Here is a 24678-nt window from a genome sequence, read left to right on the forward strand (position 1 = left end):
ACTACAGACTACATACAAGTACATACACAATGCAAAAAAACTTAATTTTCCCTTTTTACTCCCCCTATCCTCTCTCTTTCTCCATTCCAGCATAGAACATCATAGAAGAAGACATGGTTGCCGGAGGAAAAAAAGGCAAAATGTCCCTCCCTTTCACGCTTCCTATCTCACCTTTATACAAGCGGTAACAAAGATAAAACATTAAACACAAAGCTCTTCCTTTTTTAAATCTAAGTTCACCTTAATCCAGTGGTATTACAGGTGGTTACATTCCTCCCCCCTCTTTTATACCTGTGAGAATGGGAGAAAACCTCTCTACCCACCCTGAGTCTAAAGAAGCAGGGTGCAACTCAATAATGTGTCAGTTTGTCCTCTCTTTGCCTTTGATGTTGACTGATATCTGACTTTCTGCGCATTAAGAGGAAAGGGTGATATCCCTAAATCCCCTGCATTTCAGCTACTCTGAGAGTTGAGATCATTATCAGTCCAAGAAAGGACACAAGGAAAGACGGCAAGCTGAGATTATTGAGATGCAACCTGTGATAGCTACCTTCCTAAAACACTCCCACCCTTACTGCTACCACCCAGTCCGCTCTCTTCCTGCTGCCGTCTAAGAGTAGGAGAGGTGGGAGCCATTAGAGATGTGTGAAGTGACAGAGGTGCTTCGGCTCAGGACACCGTCGCTGCCTCCGGCCCCCCCTGGCCCCCCGCCGGACGCCGTCCTCCTCAGAGGCTGGGGGCTGTTTCTCAGGGCCATCAGGCTCGGGGCACCACGCACACCCAGCCCGCTTCCACCGTATATCCCGCCCTGCGAGGAGGAAGAGGAGGAGGAAGAGGAGGATGGGCCAGAGATAGTGGGAGGGGCAGGGGGTGGGGGAGGTAGCATGGCCAGGGACTGAGAGGAGGAGCGAGAGGGCAGGTGATGGGAGAAGGGCAGGGGGTGTGGGTGGGCCAGGTCGCCACCGGAGCCTCGTACTCCAGCCCACTCCCGCTCCCTCTCCTTCTCCCGCTCCCTATCTCTATCCCTCTCCCGCTCGCGGTAGAGCTGCGGCGTGCTCTGGTGGTGGTAGTTGTGGGGCAGGTGGTGGCGTTGGTGGTGGGAGGAAGATGAGGAGGAGGAGGAGGAGGAAGAGGAGGCGGAAGAGCGGGACGAGTGGTGCACCTCCCTCCCGTCCCGCCCCAGCCCCATGGCTATTCCCAGAGCGTGAGAGGAAGTGGAGGAGTCACTCCTGCGCTCCCCTGCTCCACTGCCACTACTGATGCCACTGCTGCTGCTGCTGTTGTGGCTGCGGCGGGAGTGTTGCTGCGACGGGGCGTTCTGTGGGTGGATGCCGTGGCTCCAGTGACCGGCAGAGCGGGAACTGGAGGGTGGGGCGTTGGAGTAGCCCTGCTTGGGGTAGGCCTCACTAGGGATGCCTGTCAGCGCCATGTTGCTGAAGCCAAGACGCATGCTCTCCGAGTCAAAGGACTCAATCTCGCTGGCCTGCCGCTCCAGGAGGGTGCGGATGCGTTCTGAGCGCTCATTCTGCAGGGACAGCATCTCCTCTTCAATCTAGGACAAACACAATAATACACTTCTTTTTAGTTTTGGTAATTTCTGTGTTTCAACAGTAGTATATAATCAAAAGTTGGAAAGGAAATATTGGGAGAGAGGAAGGGATGATGAACAACAGGCGGCCCTGAGGATGTTGCGGTTTCTGCAGTAAATGTCTTATCCACAAGGCAGCTATGACAACCCATTAAAACCTTTTTAAATTTGAAATCCATTGTGTTCAGTATACTTTAAATCTTCAAAAGAGGGTTGCAAACCCATTCAAGAACTCGTTTAATTGACTGGAAATCATGAGATTGAAAGTTCACTCTAGTTCAGATCTAGAGTTGAACTTGTGGTGGGATCATTTTTGCTTGCGGTTGTCTCCGAGGTAGATGATGAACTTTCAGGTCCAACTTACAATGAGGACATAAGCACATTTACAGGTCCATATTTATATATTCTGGGTCACCAATGGTTTGCATGAATAAATCATGGCCGAACAATTGATATCAGCTTGACGGGGAAGTAGAGCTAACACTGTAAATTAAGTGTTCAGACTAGGCTGAATTCTGGGCTTTTGACTTGCAGAGTGCATTTTTACATATCTTCAGCTCAGGTGTAGGACTTTTGACCATGTGTAACAGACATTCAACATTATAACAGTATATAAACGACAGCAGATCACAACAAGCATATGTTCCTTTTAAGCTAACATGGACGAGAAGGCCTGTAAGTGCAACGCCATCTGCTGATGAAGATTAAGTAATATGATCAGACGCTACTGAATGGACCTAGTGATTTGTTGTTTTAGTCAACAACTGCAAATGATCAGCAAAATAGCAGCAGGTCATGAAGAAATTTAAAATTGTTGAAGGATGAACATCCAGTAGGCTCGGACAGCAAAAAGTTAGTGGACTGTCTACCTTGCTTTGAAAATGATTTCTTTGCTTTGCTTCTTTGTAAGCTTAAATGGATTCTTAAAACTCACCAAATGCTTTCAGTACACCCTACAAGAGATTTGTTTTTATAGAGGCGATTGCCAAAGGACTCTAACCCTCTGCTCCAGCAGGGCGCGGCGGATGGACACCCTCTGCTCCAGATCCTTGACCTCCCTCTCATGCTGTGTGTCGGTGTGGATCTTGATCTTGCTCTGATAGGCGTTGAGCAGCTCCAGCTCCTGCTGCAGCTGCATCCGCAACACCTTGTACTCCGCTTCCTGGGTCTCATCCAACCGCAGCTAAGAGATGGAAAAAAGGAGGAAGTATGATTCAAAAATAAATGTGGCATAAATGTATATGGGGGAATTTCTGCTGTTGTGTTGACAAAGACAGAAGAGGAGAAGTTTGGAGAGAGGGCGAGGATCAAGACTGAGAGCTGCAGACTGGTCAGAGTATTTTGTCTGGATAATAAAAAGTTTGATATATTCCAGAAGATTAAGTTAAGTGAAATATAAACTTGTGTGCAAAATTGTCAGCTTTAGTGCATATTGTGTAAATGGTACAACAGGATATGAAAAACACAAATAACTAAGATATATTGAATGAGTCTGGATACATCAATGTAATATTGCATAACGTTGCATACCAGTTAAACTACTCTTTGACCTGTGTGCTTGTGTGTGTGTGTGTGTGTGATAAATGTCTTAAGGCTTTTGAAACATTTATCACAAACAGGAAACAGATTAAATTATATTTCAAAAGCCATTCTTCATTTAAATTGTATTTCTATTATTTTTTCTTTGGCCTCTGGACTTTAGAAGTTTAATCAGTACCTGGGAAACCTTCCCAAAGAGACTTTAACTGCAGCATGAGTAGATGTGCGGGCAAACAAGGGCAACAGGGATTTGGCTTACCAGGCTTACGTAGCACGCTACCATGTGTGGTAATTAAAGTAGCACAGGGCGTTATGTCATTGAAGGGAACAAGAGATTTTGTTATGTCCTAGCCTCTTCCTACTATGTTTCATTCATTTAAAAGCCTGGGATTTGTGTGTGTATGTATGAATCACATGTTAATGGGGTAGTGGATGATTCTCAGCCTCAGGGACTATATATGGAAATGATTGGAGGCTGGTTGGATAGTTAAAAACAAAATCATTAGCAATTGCCAAAATGATGGGAAACATAACAAATGTGTGTGCTGTTAGGAAGCTTGAAACCTGCTAAACTGTAAACTATAATCCAGCTTTACATTGGTCATGTTGTATTGTAGAGTGTAAAACCCCTCTGAAGGAAATTTGTCACATAAAAACTGACTTCGCTTTTTGCTTTCGAACCAAGATTATTGCTATAAAACATTAAATAGTCTTTTTTTCTGCTCTGTTGCATCTAACAACAAAAACAAAAAATAAAATGTAACCCTCCTTTTTGTGACACCACCTCCCCTGCTAATAACGTGTGTTCAGTCCCTAAAAGGAAAAAAAAATAGGCTAAGTTGCGATCACCTTCTTATGAAAATGTGACACTCACAAATACTATAGGTCATGTGACATGACATCAAGAATTTGAGAGATAATCTTTGTGCTATTAAAAGATAAAAGAGATTGTAGTCTTATGAACCTCAAAAATGGTTTCTTTCTTTTTGGTAATTTATCAAAGATGTCATCCCTACTTAGTTTTCTTCTTCAGATCAAATCATCATTTTTCCCAGGATTCAGGGGAAAGGGATGTTTTGGAAGAGGACTTTGGTCAAAACTGGGAAGGTGAAGGTGAACATTGACACTGAGGGACCAGGAGGTGGCTGGTTGGCGGGCAGACAGGAAGGCAGGCAGGCGGGAGGACTCCAGGCCAGGCACAGCAGTCTGTGGTGGTGTGGTGCGAGTGTGAAGTGAACGACTTCTCCTTGCCTTACTCACAGCCTGTGTGGACAGCATATCATTGATGGAGTGGTCATACTGCTCTGCCAGGATGGCCAGCTTACGAGTCTGCTCATCCTTCAGCCTCTTCAGCACGGCCTTGTGGTCCGACTTTGGCGTGTTCTCCAGCAGGTGGTTGCGTAGAGCCTTGTACTGACGGGTTTGGATCTTACAGGTGTCCTGGAACTGACGCTTAATCTGTAGCTCTTTGGACTGGAGGAGAGAGAAGAGATGAAGCAGCTGGGCTAAAGAGCTCCTGTGGTTGAATATGTGAACATGATGATGGATGTGCTGAAGAATGAAAAGCAAGAAAAAGCTGACTTTTTACACATCGAGCATTTTATAGTAATTACTCAAACTTAAACAAATGATAGTAAATTCAATATTAAATGTAATTAATTAATTAATTAATTAACAGTGTTTTTAGAAATTCTGTAATGAACCGTTATCAGTTTTGCTAGTTGTGATTTTAATCAGTATTATTTCACTTCTTTATACACAAATAATTTTGTTTAAAATGCATATTTGTATTACCTTGTGGTATATTTTACAGAGTATAAAGCTTTAAGTTGCTACAATAAAGCTTGTGGGTTTCTATTTGTGTTTTAGCTCTACTTATTAGTTCTGAAAGTCATGTAATTCACAGGATCTTAGTATCCATGCCAAATAAATCATACCGTGTATTTGATTTTAATTCAATCTTAATTCAATTGGAACCCATTCTAAAATGTCTGATGATTCAGTATGTTGGATTATTGTTGATTTCTGTAACAAAAGTGTTTTAAACTCTGCAGTAAAATGGCTAAAATCCCAATTATTGATTTTATTGCAATGCAATTTATTTTTAACAAGTCCCTTAAAGACTAATGTTAAAGTGTATAGATACGGGAGTTAATATATAACATAGGAGGTCATGCCCAAACAACTATTTTTGACTCTTCAAATTTAAGAGGGTGATTTTAAAGCATTTTTTAAAAGCACTGATCAGGTGTTTAACAAGCATTACTGATAGTGATTTTGCACATTTTAAGTACTACTCTTTAAGCAAACAAATCCAAACAGTTCTGTGTAATGAGGAGTAAACTTCTCAGCTGTGAAAGCAAGGAAAATGTAGTGATGATCAAATATTCCTCCTTATTTGAATGAACTCAACATTAAGCTTATGATTTGATGAATAGAAGCAGGATTTAAATAACACAGCCAACCTGTGAGGCCATCAGTTCACACCCTAATACCTGTTTCCACCTCAGATATTCAAACGCACCGTAGCGCCAAACACATTCACTGAGCAGCCGGCTTTACTTCAGTTGGATGTGAGACGAGGGAGGGGCACAACAGACACAAAACTGTGTGATGACGCAGGAAGAATGATGAAGTAGAGGATTTCCTGAATGGATTTTCTCTACAACACTGTAACACTTTGTGTAAATAAATAAAGTGGGGGAGAAAGTAAACAAATGAAGACATGGTAATAATGGAAACAAATCATAAAAACAAACAAAGACAATGATTTTAACACAAAAGAATTTATTTCTGTGTAGAGAAATATCTGGAAGTAAGAAAAGTATGTTTCTATGCTTGTGGAGCACGCAGCCGTACAGTATGGCAACACTCATGCAGCTAAAATGAGAATAAAAGGAGAACAAAATGGCCACCAAACAGAATGCAGTACTACTCTTATAAATACTGCATAAATTAAATATAAAACTCAAAGTGATATAACTCTGTGGAAACACTCAAGATGGTGTCACAAAAAAACAAAAAACAAAAAAAAAAAACCCAACAGAATACAAACATGTAAACATACACAGAGGAACAGGAAATAACTGGAACACAAATGTAAATCATTGGCAAATAAGTTACATTCAAATAAAACAATAAAAGGTTGTGAAATGTTTCTTTTAAAGTTAAACTTCCCAAATGCAGGTCACAATAACAACATTTTTATAAAAGCAGTGCTCTACTCTCCCCCCCCATGGGTCATAAATACAGTTAGGATTGTGTTTTCCTCTCTTCTCACTGTATCTCAGCCCTCTGTGTAATCCTCTTTAACGTTGATGGCTCAAATGTCCTTCTGTGACATGCAGGGCTCTTTGTATGTAGAATAATCAGCATTCGCCAGACTTCCCTTACAGACAGTTTTAAATCTTTAAATCTACACAGGTCACAGCTGCAATCTTTTACCTTCATTTGACCTCATTTTCTGTTTGGTTTCAGTCATTTAATCTGCAACAACTTGAGATACTACAGTTCTCAACCTGCATCTCTGAAATGTCAAGTTTCTTTTTTTTTCTTTTTGGTCCCGATCTGTTCTCCCATATTTGTTGTTGTCATCTCTTTGTGACAGTGCAAAATTAAAAACAGACGTCCCCTATTAAATCTCTCTTTTCTTCATTTGATTGTGAATCTTCCGTTCAAATCTTTACTTTCACATTCAGTAGTTTTGTCAATCTTTGGACTTTATGCATTTTAGAATTGTCTCAAAAGATTGTCTTTATGGCTTCATATAAATTACTATGAAATATTAAATAGGTTTATTATATTATACTTTTACTATTCAAAGCATATCCGGTTTTCTAATGTTTCTACTAGAAATGTCACAACACAACTGATGACTAACATTCGTGCAAACGGTTGTTGTAACTAGGCACTCAACTGGCTGTAGATTTATATGATTATTAATAGGAAAATATCTAAATGTTTACATTGTAAATCATAACTAAATTATCACAAAGCGCGATAAAAAATTGTTTATCTAGCTAGAATATGAAACATGATGATTTGCCCAGCTGTACGTAAAAAAAGGAACATTTACAGCAGGTATCATAAGATTATCTGGATAGGCTTCATGTTTGACCTAAATGGTCCCAAACTTGATTCATCCCAGTCCTATAAAGTAAGGCCTTTTTTCAACTCCCACTTCAAAACACAGGAAGTTTTACTAACCAATATTGCAAGTCCTACAATGGTCCCAAATATTTCTGCACAGCTGCTTATTGCACTTTTAAACTGACTGACTGAGAGCTAGTGTTCAGGGTGGTGTTAGTGAAGTAATTGGGGTTTTTTTCACAGTATTGAACATTGGGGAGTGAAATTATAGCCGTCAAACTACTAACGCAACACTGTCATATTTGTTCTCAGCACTGATATCACAGTGCACCCTATGAAATAAGAACAGAAAAAAAACAAAACGATTGCACAAACATGGTCTCAAAAATAACCATAAAAAATATTTGTCTTACAAATTAAGAGTAAAATAATAAAATTAACGAAACTTAAAAGGAACTTTTACAAAAAGCACAATAATAAAATGTTAAAGCTTCACTGGGTTTGGTACAGTAACCGTGGGTTCAGCTGCATGTTTACGTCTGCAGACTCCCACTGATTTTTTGGAAAAGCTTCAACAGCCAAAAATCACTTTCAGCCAGCGCACACACATGTACAGAAGTACGTGTGTAGGGAAAGATACGCCACATCTTTAACAAATGTGACCAAAAACCAGTTTGGGAATTATATCACATGAGACACGTGGGCCCAAATCAAAAAGACACACAAACAAATGGTTGACAAATGGAACATAAAGTGTGAGCGTGATCTCGCTCACACACACACACACACACACACACATATATATATACACACACACACACACACACACACACACACACAAACTGTCGGTACACTTCTCACTCTTTCCTTCAATTTGTCTCACACTCTTGCTATCTCCATGGCCGAATTTTCCCCCTGACAAACCTTCCAGATGAAGTTCGCCTCAAACCGCACTCCCACCTCCCCTCTTCACGAAACATCCTCTCCCTCTCTTCCCTCCTCTGCCTCTCCCTCTCTCTCCTCCTCCTCTCCCTCTGCCTACTCTCTCTGACCTCCCTCGGCAGCAGTCGGGGCAACCGGCTTGGGATCTCCTTCTTCAAGAGGCCCAGAGTTCTTAGTTTGATTCGGGCACTGGGCGGCAGCTTTTTAACCACCTGTGTAGCTAGTTTTAATACGATGGTGTTAGCCAGGTCTGCCAGGACCCCGAGGGGGCGTCTACTGAAACGCCTCACCCAGAGGAAGCCCTTGGCCAGGGGGGAAACGTTATGGCAGCGAGCCTGATGCTCTAAAGGCAAGCTCTTAAGGGCCACAGGGATTTTGGACTGGCGTACACCCCAGTTGCGCCCTGCCTTGGGAAACATCTCATAAAGATTACGCTCAGCCATACCGCCCAGGACTGACTGGCACATGGCAAAGAGCGGTCGGGGCAGGCGGAAAAGAAAGCGCATGCATAGGCGGTTGACTTTGCGGGGTGCGAGCTGGAGAAAGTCACGGGCCGGCCTGACTATCAGCACCACCACCAAGTACAGGGAGAGGAAGAGGGAGGGAGAGCTGAGGAAAGAAGCTGAGATCAAAATCATGGGGATATAATAAACCCCCAGACTGAGGGAGAGTCCCAGACTGAAGAGGCAGCTGCCCCAGAGGCTGAGCGACAGGTAGGTGGAGAGCGACAGAGAGCAGCAGGAGCGAAGGAAGAGGTAAGAGAAGAAGAGCGCCAAGAGGGCGAGTTCAGCAGAGAGAACGACAGAGGCCACTGAGGGCAGGGGAGGTGAGCGACGGAGGGAGAGGAGGAAGATGCAGAGCAGCAGCATAGTGAGGTTGGAGGGCTGAGCAGCAGCTGAGAGAGAAAGGAGGAGGCAGATGGCGTGAGAGAAGAGTGACGGGAAAGATGTTTGAGGAGGGGGAGGGGGAGGAGTCGGCGGGGCAGGTATGGCATCCAGCTCCTCTGGAGCCTCGGGGAAGTAAAACTCAGACAACTCGTCGATGTCTCGCTCGCGGTGTCGTCTCTTTTCTGGAGACAGAGAGGAGAAGAGCTCTGACGGGCAGCCGTCGGCGATACCCCTGCCCTCTTCTTCTTCTTCATCGGTGTCTAGCTGTGCAGTTTTACCGTGATCATCATCGTACTCCCACTGAACTCCCTCTATTTCCCTAACCTCTGTCCCCGCTTCCCTGATTTTCCACTGCTCATCTTCCCTGTCATCTTTTCCCTTCAATTTACTATCAACCTCATCTTCCTCATCCTTCCTCTCAACCGCTGGGACACTCAAGCCCTCTTCCTCTTCTAAAACTTCTGCTCCTCTATCAAGCTCATCCTCAGCAGCAAATATTTCTTTAGCCTTCCTCTGCTCTTCTAATTCACCGTCCTCCAACTCTTCTCCTAGCACCCCTGCGTCTCCCACCCAGCCGGCGTTCGGCCCCTCTGTTGTCTGGCTCTCTCCCTCTTCAGGAGACCCCTGGCTCTGGGTGCTGGTGCTCTCACTCACTTTGAGGCTCTTAGGCTGTTGGCGGACCTCCACGGCATGTTTCTGACGCAGCTCCTGCTCACGCCTCTTGTTATACTCCATCTGGTTGGTGAGTTCTGTCTGGTGCTGCGTGCGGATCAGTTCAGCCCGCGTGTGCTGCACCAAACCTAGCTGGCGGAACTCCAGCTCCTGAGTGGACTCGTGGTGGCGCAGCAGCATGGCACACTCCAAGTCCTTCAGAGTCTGCTTCTTGTTCAGTTCCTGGTTTAGAAAAGAAAAGCAAATGAGAACAAGGCAGGAAGCATGCTGTAGTAATGAGAGGACAGAACTAATATAACTTAAATATAAATGTGAAGTTTTCCCACACAGGCTGTAGATGAGAGAAAGTCAAAGAGTGAAGAAGAAGAGTTAATAAAGTCTGTGGTCATTTGAGGATGTTGTTAGCAGTGTTGTTGCATTAGAGTCCATTACTTTGAAACATGTTTATCAGTTTTTGCAGTTCCCAAAAATAAGAATGTGAAGAAGTGAGAAACACTGAAAACAAACTAATTCCACCTTTCTTTCAAACTCTTATTAACAAGAGCTAAATGCTAATGTGAGCACACCAACATGCTCACAATAGCAATGCTACAATGCAGATATTTCACAGGTCTAAAAATCGCCACCTTATGTTATGGTTTTAACATGTTAACATTCAATAAATAGCATTAAAATAAAGGAAAGCTGAGACTGTCCAACGTATTGGACAGAGGCACAAGAATCTCTGAACAAAATTTTATGGCAATCCAACAAATAATTGTTTAGACATTTAACTCAAAAACTTGTGGTGGCGCTACAGAAACAAAAAAAAAAAAAATCAGGCATCACCAAACTGACCGAATCTGTATCCCTCTGATGACGCAGGCAGCACGGCTATAAATAAAAACATGCAGTATTTATGACAAAATGAAAGTCTTACTCTGTTAGAAAATCTCAATAACAGGGACATAGATTTGTATTTTAATGTAATAATATTATTAACTCTGAGAACAAAAGAGTGGGGCCTATCAAATGTCAAACTAAAAACTTTAACAGGAGGACAATAAATATACATTACTCAAATTACTTAAAAGACTCTATGGTTTAAATCATAAAAATGGAAACTTGACATAGAGTGGCCCCCAGAAGTCTACACATTTCTATGTACTGTACAACATTGAGCCCAGCTTCATTGATTCCTATTGATCTTTTGGCTGCTTAAAATGCATTTTAGGAAAGTCCATTTGTTGATCCAATGCAGATGTACCCATCAACATAGAAGAATGATACCTCTCGGAGCAGATCCTGCTCCAGGTTGTGGCGTGCCAGCAACATCTTCCTCTTGTACTGGCGACACTGCAGCTCGTAATACTGCCTCTGCCTCCGCAGCAGGCCTGACTCTTCCTCCGCCTGCAGCTGCTGCAGACACTCCTTCTGATGCACCAACCACTCCTGTTTCTCCCGCTTTGGCGTTGACTGGTTCTCATTTAGTTCCTTGAGTGAGAGGAAATATGAAAATATATGCACAGTAGTATTAGATGAACTGATATTACATCAAGCTAAAAGAGCAACACTGTTAGAGTAATATAGCAGAGATGGAAAACAGGAGCATAGAAGCACCTCTTTGAGCTGCTCTTTGCGCTGTCGATACTGTCGTTTCTGGGACTCCAGCAGACTTGTCAACTCCTTCTTTTGCTGGGCCAGTATGTGCTGCTGGAACTTCTTTTCTTCAGTCAGGACTGCTTTAGTCTGGAAAGAAAAACAAAAGACACATTTCACATTTATTCCTGTTTAATATCCATATTTGTTTTCATTCATCCATCTATTCTCCTCATCTTTCCTCCAACAGCTCACCTCCTTCTCCAGGATAGCCTGGTGCTTCTTATTGAGCTTTTCTCCCTCCATAGAGAAGCTGTTCCTCTGATTCTCCAGCTCTTTGTCCAGTCTCAGCTGGTGCTCGTCCATCTCTGACTTGAGCTTGTTCTCCAGACCCATCAGCTGCTTCTGGTGCTGCCGCCGCATGCGCTTATACCTGTGAAGACATGCAGGGCAGAAAGTTATCAGAAAGAAGACACTGACAAAGCGATTTCTTCTGACTCTGAACATAAAGCGTGCATTGTAGCCTCACCCAGACATTTGCTCTCTCAGGGCCGAGCCCTGTTCATGTTCCTGGATCTGACGAGTGACGAGCGAGGCTGTCCTGATAGTGGCAAAGTGGTCTCGGCCTCGACGGCGCCTCCCTCCTCCTCCTCCTCCACCTCCCCCTCCTCCTCCTCCACCACCACCGCCACCACCACCTCCACTGCCACCAGCAGATGAGGCTTCCCGTTCCCGTTGTGAGTCGACCTCTGGCTGATAGGGATCATCATAGATGTTGTCATGGCTCTGTAGAAAAAGATAGAAAGAATGAGATTTTTCAGATTCAAAAACACTCAACAAGTACAAACACTGAAGTTATGACACTTCTGTCAGCTGTGGTGTATGTGAGTTAACATTCTTTATGGTGATTTTCTGTTACCCTGCAGGTGGCAACACTAACGTCTACTGCTCATCTGCAAGTCTAAAGTGCTGCTGCTATTACTTTGCTTTTCCTGTAGGTGTCACAGGTGTGCATGTTTAGAACTGTTCTGACAATGACAAAACCACTTGGACTAGGATCCCCCTGTGGACCACCTGCAGCCAATATCTAGTAAAATAACTTCACTATTTAATTAAGTGTTAAAAACGGCTTAAAATATTAAAGCTAAAGCACACTGAAACATAGGACACATAACATCATTATATTGATTAACATAATAATAATATATATATAATAATATATGAGACAGTTAAACATCTGGACTGACCAGGGGCTTGTGCAGGACGGAGCTGTTGGAGGTGACGGTGTGCTCTCCTTCCTGCATCATTGCCATCTCCCCGCTGTCGTCAGAGCCGTCTGCCAGGCTGTTGACCGAGCTGCTTTGGGAGCTGGCGCTGATTGACATGGATGGCAGAGAGTGGGAGCTTTCCATGCTGTTGACTGTGCCTGTGCGCAACATATACTGCTCCACATCCTGGATGAGAAGAAAGAAAAAAATGGCATGTAAGTCAAATGCTTTAAACAGTTATGGAGAAATATGGTGACTGTGGGTTTAATGTCTAAGTTCAGTTTGTTAAGTACAAAATATACAATGAAACATCTCTCTAAGCAGACATACTGTACACTCAGCCAAACATTCCCTACATTCCTTCATTTCCTTTTGGGAGGGGGGCAGCCAACTGGTATTAGATGTTGATGGGAACAAAGCCCTTTGTATGAAGAGGAAGAGGTCCCACGTTCACAATATATATCGAGAAATACAATACAAAGGCAGGATGGATGAAAATACCAGCTGTTTTTTCTATGAAAGAATCTGATAAGTGCTGAGCTGCTGAAGGTTTTCCCCAATTTCTAAATTTCACTTCTAAAAGTAAAGTGTTGAGTAATGATAAAAGCACAACTATATATATTTGATTTCATTGATGCAAAATGTTTCTTGTTTCATGCTTGTGTCTTGTTGCAGGAAATGCAATAGATGGCGACATATTGCACAACTTTGATGTCTTTGATCATGTCTCCCTGCGGCTCCGTTAGTGTCTTCTTCCTCCTCCTCCGTTCCATTCTTACCTCTTCCTCATCGCCTCCTTCTGGTGCAGGACCGTTGTGGGCCTCATGGAAGAGGATTTTCTTCATCTTCCGATACTGAAGGTTGTCCAGCTCGCGGACAGCGTCCTTGGTACGCGCAATGAGGTCCATCACAGCTGTCATGGGACGCTCTCTGCATAGGAAATGGTGCTGGGAGGATGGATGGGTTAAGAGAAGGAGAAGAGAAAAGAGACAGAGTGAACAATTCAATCATGACAAGACTGTGAAGGTCTGAGCTCAATGTCCCTGTATGTGAACATTAACAATCATGAAACCTACATGGCAGTTGAGGTGCTAGTTTAGTAGCTGGCTGATCATGGAAAATATGTTGACGTGTGAAATGACATTGGTCCCAAGCTGTAACTTCAGGCCTATTTTACTGAACTAAGTGGAATCTCACTTCAGGAACATTTTTAATTATTCCAACTATTAAAAATTAGGCTTCCAGCTATTTTCCACAAGAAACTTGTTTGCAATTCTGGAAATTCTGAAAAGTCTAGTAAGAATTGTGTATTTGGTTGAGATGATGGAAGTGTCCCTGGTCTGATGTGAACTCAGCTGCAGGGAAGCACAATAAAAACATGCTTAAGACCACTACAGTAGCTGGGTTTACAAGTCAGACCTCAGTAAGATAATAAAAATATATCTTTCTTTGGGTTTTTACTTTCAAAAGCAGAATATATTAGAGCCTTTAGTTCCCATGGTGCGTATGGTGATTATTGGTAGCTTCAGGTGCTCCTGGCTTTTCAAATCACACCAGTCACTGAATCATTTGCCTTGTTTGACTTTGAAAAGCTGCTTGCTGATGATGATGATGATGACTGTTTATTACTCACACTAACACGGCCACTGACTAATTTCCTGTATCAAAGCAGGAAAAGCTGCTTTAAAGTTTAAGTGCAGGCAAATTATTTGTTTCCCCCAACAACAACCAGCTGATCTGCTTGTTATGCCCGTGTGCTTGAGCCAAAAGAAAAATATAAACAGAGACTTTATAGAGGATTCAAACATCCAACAGCTGGTGAGAAAAGGGAGCGCCTGATTTAAAAACTGATTCAATTTAGAACATCTGGTGTATGAAACGTAATTTAATTTTGCATTTGAAAATCTTTGAATGTGATTATAGGTAATGAAAACTGTATACATACATACATACACTTATACATTTTAAACTAATTTCACAACTCTTCAAAGCCTTTGACGTCCTTGTACCTTGAGCAGCACATCAGAGGTAGGTCTGTCCTGGGCGATCTTCTGCAAACAGGAGTCCACAAAATTGCGGAAATAATCCGACCTGAAAATGATAAAAGTGTCTTTATAAAAAGGCGTCACTGATACTGTCAGGGCTGTTCATCTGCAACAAAGATTATAGTATTTATTTGTGTTTTCTTTATCTTTTCATGATAGAATATTACATTTTACTGCTGTTGTATTTTATCACAGGATGTCAAAGCATTTAGCTCAACTTAACCACTGCCTATTCTAATTTAGGGTCTACTAGATTACACAGTGGTATGCACCTTTTTAACAGGCCTCAAAATTAGCACCGGCCATCTTTACTCACTAGTCAAAGAAACAGTGGTAATCTATTCAATAGCCATTTGGTTGGTGGACAAAAAGTTTGAACCCTGCTTCTTGATTCAATATACAGCTGCAAACCCTTATCTTAATTTCCCAGAGTTTCTACATTCTTTGTAAAAAACACATAAAATGCATGTCTCACACCACGTAACCTCCTTGGTAATAGCATGTAAAAAATCATAAAATCAGTTCTCTATTCTTTCACAAACATTACACAGAGAGAGACACAATGGTATTATAACCTCTTTTATAAGAAAAAACTATCTCAAGCAACACAAAATTCTGACGTGAAACTAAACTGCAAAATCAGAGTCCAACAAAAGTCTTATTAGCAAAAAAAAAAAGAAAGAAAAAAACAAAAGCATTTAGCAAGTATCACCATCTCTCACCAGTGATTAGACTGCAACACAGGGCTCTCATTCTGGGCGATGTGGTATAAGGCACTCATAGCATTCATGTTGAACAGAGGAGGCTTCCTTTCCGCTAGACAGTGACAAAGCAGAGAGTGGCAGATAAAGAGTAAGAAAGAAGAAGAAGAAGAAGGAGAAGAAGAAGGAGAAGAAGAGGGAGATTAAACAAAGGGGTTGGATTGTTTCAGCTTCGTGAACATGAAAACACACTTGTGGAGCATTTTTATCACCATCTCTTACCCAGCTCTATGCAGGTAATGCCAAGTGACCACACATCCACCTTCCCGTCGTACTGGCCCTCGTCCATGGCCAGGATCACCTCGGGGGCCATCCTGCACAGAGGAAACAACAAAGCATTCAGCCATTTCAAGCTCTTTTCCTTTGATGCGCGACCAACAGAGAACACCACCTCTGGCTCATTTCCAACGTCTAAGCTGCATGAATAGTCGTGAATGTTACGAGGGTCGGGCTGCCTCATGTACCACAACAGCAACCTGCAGCTGCTGATGGGGAAACTTGATGCTCTCCCACACCTGACATCATCAGAGAGATGCTGAAATTATTAGCTGATTGGTAGTAACATAATTAACATTTACTGGTTCCAGCTCCAACCATAAGAGGATTTGCTCAAGATTTTTCTGTTTTCTATATTTGTAAATAAATTTCAATGTGTCAATTGAAACGTTACTTTGGGTTCTAATAACTTAAATGAAATGCTCACGTAACCTACAGGCCTATCCAGTTATAACTTGAACTCCACTTTGCATGCTTTTAATGAATCTGACTCTTCCTTCTTTCACTTCACATGGGTGGCAATAAATTAAGCTCGGACACACACAGGAAAGTAGTTAGATATTTAGTCAGCAGCTGGCTCTTCAGGAACCCTCTGAATTCTGGTTAAGGAGCCATGTGTTGATAATGATCGAAGAGGCATTTCATAACCAGGTATATTGATTATCCCATGTCAAGACTACATTGATTTAAACTTTTTTAGATGCTTTGAGCATCAAAAACATTCTCCTGCAATATGTTGGGGTGCTAGCAAATGTCTCAGTGGTCAAAATTGCAAAATCTTAGCAAAAAAACTGTTTAGCTGATTTTCTTTCTATGTGAATTTAAAAGGCTCCTAACTTATGAATACCATGATATATACAGTCAGATTATACTTTAAAATGCTTTTGGTGCATCTTACGGTTATAAAAATGGACTTTTATTTGTAGCGAATGAATAACAGGAAACAGGAACAAGGCATCACAGTTTGGTGTAATATCTATGGATTCACAAAGAGTGACTGGTCTTATGATGACGATGATTCTGTCATGGTTGAAAACATTGATGTCTTACCAATAAGGCGTTCCCACGAAGGAGTTGGCTGGTGCAACAATGGAGGCAGAGCCAAAGTCTCCTAGTTTGACCTGGCCTGGCTCTGTTAGCAAGATGTTTCCTGCCTTCACATCCCTGAGAGACAGTGAGAAGTCAGATAATAATCAGATGAGAGAAAAAAATGACAAGTCAGGAATATTGTGAGGATGACAAAAAGAAGTTGAGATAAATGTATTGTTATAGGCCTGGGAGCAGCAAGATGAACTCTAAATGTGTTGCTGCACAGTAAGTGAGCACAAACAGCATTGCATAAGCTTACTGTATCTTCAGCAGCACAGTTTGTGCTTTTCTCCACTGTATTCATTTTTTCTGTTGTCTGAAGTGTGGGGGAGGAGAGTCAAACAGAAAGCGAGATATGGGAATGGGGGGGGGGGGGTACCTGTGAATCATGTTGTGAGAGTGAAGATACATCAGTCCCTGCAATGCACCATGGGTTATGGCAGCTATTTCCACTTCCTGGAGGGGTTTCTTGTGGACTGGGTAAAAACAGATATGAGAGGACGTCAGGCTTTGGGTGTTAGATGACAACATCTACGTAAACAAAAGCAACAGGTAACACACTGGTGTTTCTTATTTAATAATGTCTCATTTTGATGAATACTTACCTTCTAAAAGGTCAGAAGCTGAGCCCAAGCAGTACTCCATCACCAGCTAGGAGAGAGACACAGTGAGTGTTCAGCTGCATGCTATTTTAGGGAGCCTCACCCAAGAGCACACACGCCGTTAAGGACTTTTTCACACTCGACCCGAATGGAGAAACTATTTTTTTGGGACCTGAGGTAGTTCTCCCTGAGAGTTCAGTACATTTATGTAAGTGTGAAAACTTGTCGAAAAAGACGTGCAGCACAGAAAAGCATTCTCATGACCTCCAAGATGCAGCGGAGCATCTCTGGGAGTCTGCAGCAAATCCTCCACAAACTACGAGCTGATCAACATGACTAGATGAATATGTCCCGTTAGCGTCATCTGTCATCAATAAAAATACTGTATGTACTGGTATAAACACTTAAAACACACTCTGATTGGAGAGATGACTGTAGTCATTGTGGTGTGAATGCATGTTCTGGTCTGTCCATCTTATCATGAATCCTTTCAAACAAGTAATGCACATAGTTTGAAGGTGCTCATACTGAGATGGACGCCCGCAGACGGAAGAAAACCTGGTGGACCAAAAATGACCCGACACAGGGACGTGATGAACAAGCTAGCCATGATTAACTTGACAGGTTGCTTAACAGGTAATAGAGGGAGCTTATTGTAGCCTGATGTCCCGCAGGAGACAAGGAGGATTAAGTAAGGAAGTACACTCCTAGTCAAGACTTAAAAAAAGAAAGTGTACTACTAGGAAGAAAATAGCAACATCAACACAATGAGAAGCATCTTCTGTGCTTAGAGAACAATGCATTTCACAAATGTGACATAAATAGCCTGCTGCAGATGTTTACTGCACAATCCATTTAGGATGTGAACCATGTCTGGAAACACTCTCACCCATGCCGTGTGCTCTCTCAGGTAGCAGCCACGGTACTCGACCGTGTTGGGGTGGCGCAGTTTCTGGAGGAACTTCACTTCCTTGATGATATCCTGCCATTTCTGAAACAAGCAGGGTTCGCAATGATTAATGAACAAACATGGTGATCAATAGACGAAGCATTAAAAAGGTGCCAGCTCCTACCTCATTGGACTGTTTGCCACTATAGGACATCTTCTTGATGGCCACCACTTCATTAGTGCGGATGTCATGGGCCTAAAGTGGACAAGTTGAGGAGAACAGACGATTACATTTATTATACTATTATTTGCATTACTGAAAAAAACATTCTGGTTAAGTTTAAGTATCACTGACCGCGCTATCCTATGCCACATATTTTCAAAAGATCCTTGTGGAACTGAGCTTTATCAGCCATTTTCACATTACGTATCACTGTTACATAAAACAAAGATTTGTGCTGAGCCTCCTTCCGCTCCTGCCCTCCTACAGTCCCTTCAACCATGACTAGCTCCTGTTCACCCTTCATTAAACAGGGCTTTTCATCCACCACTTGAGTTGTCCTTTGTCCATGTTTCTTCCTCTTTCCTGCCACATTTCCTCCTCAACTGACGGGTTAATCCACCTTGTTTTCTTATTGGTAGTACCACCACCATCATCATCATCATCATCATCATCATCTTCCCTCCTGTCCATCAGACACATCATCACTCTTTCCCTCGTTTGTCAGGCTGTTTCCTTTGCTGTGCTTACCTTGACTCTGGCTATACTCACTACAGCGAGCACATTTCAGTAATGGGATCTCATATTAAATGTGAAACAGCAGCTTTTTCTCATAGTAAGTGACATATTCATTATATAGAGGATGTTTTTCCCACATCAGAAGAGTATTGTGACATTTATCTGATAGCATTATACCTGCTGCAACCATCATCATGATCAAGATCATTTACATCACTGATTATGTTTTCATTTAAATCAGATCTGTTGATTTTTTTTTGTCTACAAAATATCAAAATATCAGCTTGTGTCATATTGTGTCTGATCAACAGTCAACAGTGTAAATCAACAGATTTGACAAGATATATAGAGGAACAGACAAATCAGTTTAGCACCAAATGTATATGATTAGTTTCATTCACTTTATTTGCATTATGTATTTCATGAATTGAGCCAAATTTAAAAAAAACAATTCAGTCTTAGGGCAGCTGAACAAGGTTAAACCTGAGTGTTTGCCTTACAGCAGCCCCTCGAGGAGCGGTGCTGTGGAATATGAACGAAAATCAATACTGTAAAAATCTGAAATTACCAACAAGTACAAAGCACCAAAATTCGGAGGAAATCTTTCTGAACAGATACATTTCAAGAGCTTGTGTGCAAATGTATGTCACTGAGCAACAACCATTATCTATTACTTACTCCAGAATTCAAGAACACATTTTCAGGAGAGTTAATAATCAGTCAATAGGGCTCAGTATCTGTACTCAATACCAGTATTGAGCAAATTAACTCAACACCAAGTAGTATTGAAACTTCTCCAGTCAAATAACACCTGCCTTTTATTATTTTAGTGTCCAGAAAAATGACTCTTTATTTGGTTTTGCTTGCAGCAAATCATCACAAGAGTCCTTAAGTTTAATGCAACGTAATAACACGTTGCATTAAACTTAAGGACTCTTGCTGCTGCAGCAGTTACAGCCCGTACAGTCTGTGGTGGTGTATTAAGACATAGTTGACAGACCTGATAATTACACATCCACATACATACTTACACATGTATTATTATCAGCATTTCTCAGTCATCAAATTTCAATGACAAATATTAACATTTTAATTTTCAAATGTTGATGAAAGACATATAATACAGACCAACAGGACACAACCAGTATCTTAATTTAAGTTAGAGGCAAAGACCAAAGAGAAAGACTCACAAAGTAGACTGCTCCGAAGCTCCCATGTCCAATCTCCCTCAGGTCTGTGAAGAGCTTCTCAGGATCCTCCCTGCAGAACAGCTCAGCCACCTCCGGGTCCTTCAGGCTCCCGGCCCGCACACTCGACGGCATGGCCAGCGCCTGGAGAGCAGGGAAAGGGACACACTGTGTGAGCGCCTGTTATTTGGAAGGATTACCAACGTTCATGTTGTGTTGGAAACACGAGCTGCCCAGGAAATATGGTCTAGTCTGTCACATATTGCAGGCCCGGCGTCTCTCTGACAAATCAGAGAAGACTTTTCTAACATCCCTGATATATTATTTAGATATTTAACAGAGTTACTCGCTGTAATGTCAGAGGGCTGCTTGTACAGCTGATCCCACCAGAAATCAACACATTGATCTGCAGCTCGATGCAGTGCTCGCTTCTCCAGCCCATACCGTCCAACCACAACCATGTGTAAAAAGAGACTCCTGCTTGACCTCTGCATTTAAACTATAAGAACACAAAAAATGCAAATGTGTTTTGGCAGATGGAAAATATCAGCTTCAAATGGCCACCCACCCATTCATTCATCCATCCATCCATCCATCCATCCATCTCTTTAACAGACATATAGGCCGGAAGAAGAATATCAGCAAAAAATAACTTAGATTTACAGCATTTAAAGTGTCTAATCTAAAAAGGTCAACCAGACACAGTATATACTTCTTCTATAGCTCCTAATAAAAATAAGAATAAGAATAACTTCATTTGTATGGCAGCTTTCATACAAGAACTGCAGCTCAAAGTGCTTTACAACAAAAGCTGTTACATGCACCAAGAGCTTCACATGAAAAGGACATAAAAGCACGTAGAAAACATGAATGTAACATAAGATGGAAAATAAAATGAAAAGGAGGAGCTGCTTTTGAATAACATTATTTTTTCTGTAGCTTTCTTTCCTCCCATAATTCTTCTTGTTGATGCTTTCTTTCATCTTCCTCATTTTAAAGTAAGATTTCAAAATTCCCCACAAACCCTTTACATCATCATTAGGGCTGAAACTAACGATTTTTGTCATGATTGTCTGAACTGAACATTATTTTATTGATCAATCAATTGTCTATAAAATGACAGTAAATAGTAAAACAATTAGTTGTATTTTCTCATAAAGATGATTTTCTTCAAATATCTTTCTTTGTCTGGCCAATAATCCAAAACCCTAAAATATTCAGTTGGTCATTTTTAATAATAAATCAGTCATTTTGCTTCTCTGCTTTTCATGTTATTTCATTACAGTAAATGGAATATTTTAGGGTTTTTAGAAACTGTGGTGGAGTTTTATAGACTAAATGATTAACTGAGAAAATAATCAGCAGATTAGTATAATAAAAAATAATCGTTAGCTGCAGTCCTTGTTGGTGATGAAACAAAACATTGTTCAGTTCATAAGAAATGTGTCAATGAAACTTTAGACCGTTGTCATGAGGATAAATCATGAATCCAGCACCACAGATATAAAGAAAGACTTCTCTGTGAAAAGCAGCAGAAAACAGCAGGACAGACTTCACAACATAAAAGTAAACTGCAAACAAGTTGAGCAGCCCAAATGTGCAAACACAGCCACCAAAACCATGCAAACCTGTAACCAGTGAAGAGTTTGATGTTTTTCTGGAAAGCTAAAGAGCTAATGGAAAAACGATTAGTGGCGTTTGTAATAGGATGGAGAAACTTAACCTAACTTAAATACTACTTAAAATTTCTTTGACAAATTTGTGGTTAGTGGAAACTCATATCAGGCTCGTCATTCAATCTAATATCTAAATAATGATGTACCCCACCCAGTGAGGATCATTTAATATTTACTATCCACCTAATATCACATCTGGTCTGTTATTTTATAACATGATACACTTGCAAAGAACACATCTGTAATCAGAGCTTCCTTCAAATTAGTAGAGCCAGCACATTTATAAATTATGTTGGACCAGAGATTATCTCTGCAGAAAGTACATATAACCTGCATCTCAGCGGTGGCTTTAATGGTTTCATGTGGTGTTTTGTTTTGCGTTGTACAAGGTTGAGACATATGATCCACTCCGTGAGACAACTAAGATTTGTCAACTTCCAAAATCCACCAGAAAAACCTGACTTCGTCAATTACATCAAAATGGTTCAGTTACAATATTTTGTTTTTGAAGTGGTTTATGACACTTTAAATTTCATTCCCATTACAAATCCTAATTAAATACAGAACAGATATTATTTGGGATTATCAAATTATTGTCTTGTGAAGACCACAACATGTGTGCTATAATCAAAGGCCTGTATGGAAAATATCCAATTTTAGTCATAGATAGAGCTTTTTAAACCCCATTTTCTATTATTTTAAATGCAGATCCAATCAACAACATTAAGAAAATATTCATTTGCAATCAAAATATATATGTTAGTTAAATTGAGTAGATTACCATCATAGCCTCCCATAAAGGAGGAAATAGATACTCAAACTACTCCAAAATATACATTCATCATACACTGCTGCTACTGAAAGGTTGTAAGTGTAGCTGTACTGCAGAGTATGAACATGTTTATTTCTGTGATGCACGGACCAGCCTGGCAGGTGATATCAGTACATGATGGAGTCATTTTGAATAAAATGGGTTAATGTAGAAATGCAACACATGCTTCATATCTTAAAGAGGCCTGTATCTACACAGCTGGGCATTCATGTCCTTAATGCATGTGATGAAGCACTTCTTTCATGGCCAGTTTAACTGCTTTTTAAAGAGGAAGCAATGTGGTTCCCTTTGAAAAATGAGAAGTTCTTTAAATATCGCAACCAAGCCTAAAGCAAGCTTTCAATCCACTTATTACAGGGACCTGATTCATGCCATACTCAAAACAAGCAACAAACAGTGCAGTTATGTAGTTTTCACCAAGAAATGATCTCTATGTTTTTTAAGACACCTTAAGACATGCATGAAAAAATGCATATTGTCTTTAACTGGTGAGACAGAGGAGTAATATTTACAGTTTTCACCAATGTGCTATTTCATTTATATTAGTACATAGTACATAATGTCGTATATGATGTATTCTGTACATATTTTAATTGTAATCTGTCTCTCTTTTCCTTCTCTCTTACTACACACTCTAATTGGATCTGGAGCTCAAAGAAGCCACATTTCTGCCATCGATGTTGCCATTTGCTGTGCTGCTGTTATGCTGTGCATGTGAATAAAAGCTGAGGGGGTGGGGGGGTTGAATCTTATCTAGATGTGTGTTTTTCTGCGAGTATCATGTACAGTGTGCATCTCAGCTGAGCAAGCTGGATGGCTTTTGCACTTGGCTGGTCAATTAGGCTAATCTTTGCTCTGGCTCACCACAGAAATGCATTCAACAGTAGTCAACAACAACTCCCAAGGCTGGCTGGGTGTTCAGGGTGCAGGCCAATGTCAACGTCTCCAACATCTGCAAATGATGCAGTCCATTATTGCAGCTGTGCCTAGCCTGCAGAGGGGGATAAGACAGGCGCACTCGTCTGCTTTAGCACACTGAATGATTTATAACATGTCTTACCGTGGCTTTTGGGATCCACTGTAGCTAGCTGTACAGCTAGCTGACTGGCCTGGCTGGAAATTATTGGTCTCACTCCTCTTTCCTCGGCTCTGGTGTCTATTCAACACGAACAAACCACATTGTGTCTGTCGATGCTTTTACTCGGACTCCTCTCCATCCTGACGCTCCCGGTTAGATTGGACAGCTAGCACGTCTGCACGACATGACACGAGTAAAGTGCCAGTCAATTAAAGTGACAGCTAGCTGACTGCCGCCTGCCAGCCAGCCAGCAGAGAGTCTCCCACAGAAACCCACAGGCTGGCTTTAGCTGCTGTTAGCAACACCGCTACCTAAATAACGTCACGCCAGGAGCTGCCTGCGACGTTTTCAGCGGGGAACTGGTTCATTAATGTCAACTGGTCCGCTCCGTGCTCCACTTTGCGCTGTCATTACGTTAGTGTTGTCGGCATATTTCATCTCCAGTTCGTCTTATTCCCCATTTTTACTCGACTCTCGTCCGTTTTTTTGTTCAGGACTTCATCATGGCGGAGCGGGGCGGGGAGCCGAAAGGAAAACGGAAGTGCTCTTCTTCGACGCTTAAAAAATGGGCTAGCGAACATCGACAGAGCGCCACGCTGCTCACAGTACTGCTGCAGAAAATAATAATACAACAGAAAACCCCAATAAACTGAGAGTAGTACATTTAAAGAGTATGAATAACTGTGCAATCTAATGAAGGGATATCAAACTAATTATAGTTCAAGAGTCACATACAGCCATATTTGATCTCATGGGGCCAGACCAGTAAAACCATTGCATAATAATCTACAAATAATACAACATACTATATGATAACTTTACAATAACAAACCATCTATTCACAATACAGATTAACAGCCTGATATATCTTAATGAAAAATGTGTGCAAATTCAACAATATTATGTGTCAGTATGGACCACAGTTTTGTTTCATTGATGCT

The 24678-nt window shown here is 41.5% G+C and overlaps 1 protein-coding gene across 1 annotated transcript; it reads right to left on the reverse strand.

Annotated features, from left to right (window-relative positions):
- Positions 1-610: 610 nt before the first annotated feature.
- On the reverse strand, positions 611-24250 carry taok2b (TAO kinase 2b). The gene is made up of 21 exons (XM_053340982.1): positions 23720-24250; positions 20155-20295; positions 18410-18481; positions 18226-18327; positions 17340-17385; positions 17114-17210; positions 16696-16809; positions 15592-15683; positions 15331-15424; positions 14573-14654; positions 13343-13510; positions 12543-12749; positions 12006-12081; positions 11825-11954; positions 11551-11728; positions 11317-11445; positions 10987-11190; positions 9700-9939; positions 4388-4600; positions 2589-2771; positions 611-1552 (listed from the first exon to the last, which is right to left on the reverse strand). Exons 2-21 carry the CDS (start codon positions 20284-20286, stop codon positions 611-613), a joined length of 3501 nt encoding a protein of 1166 aa, XP_053196957.1. The 5' UTR covers positions 20287-20295; positions 23720-24250.
- Between the last annotated feature and the right edge of the window lie 428 nt (positions 24251-24678).

The sequence above is a fragment of the Scomber japonicus genome, chromosome 20 (genome assembly GCF_027409825.1).
Source record: "Scomber japonicus isolate fScoJap1 chromosome 20, fScoJap1.pri, whole genome shotgun sequence".
NCBI classification, from domain to species: domain Eukaryota; kingdom Metazoa; phylum Chordata; class Actinopteri; order Scombriformes; family Scombridae; genus Scomber; species Scomber japonicus.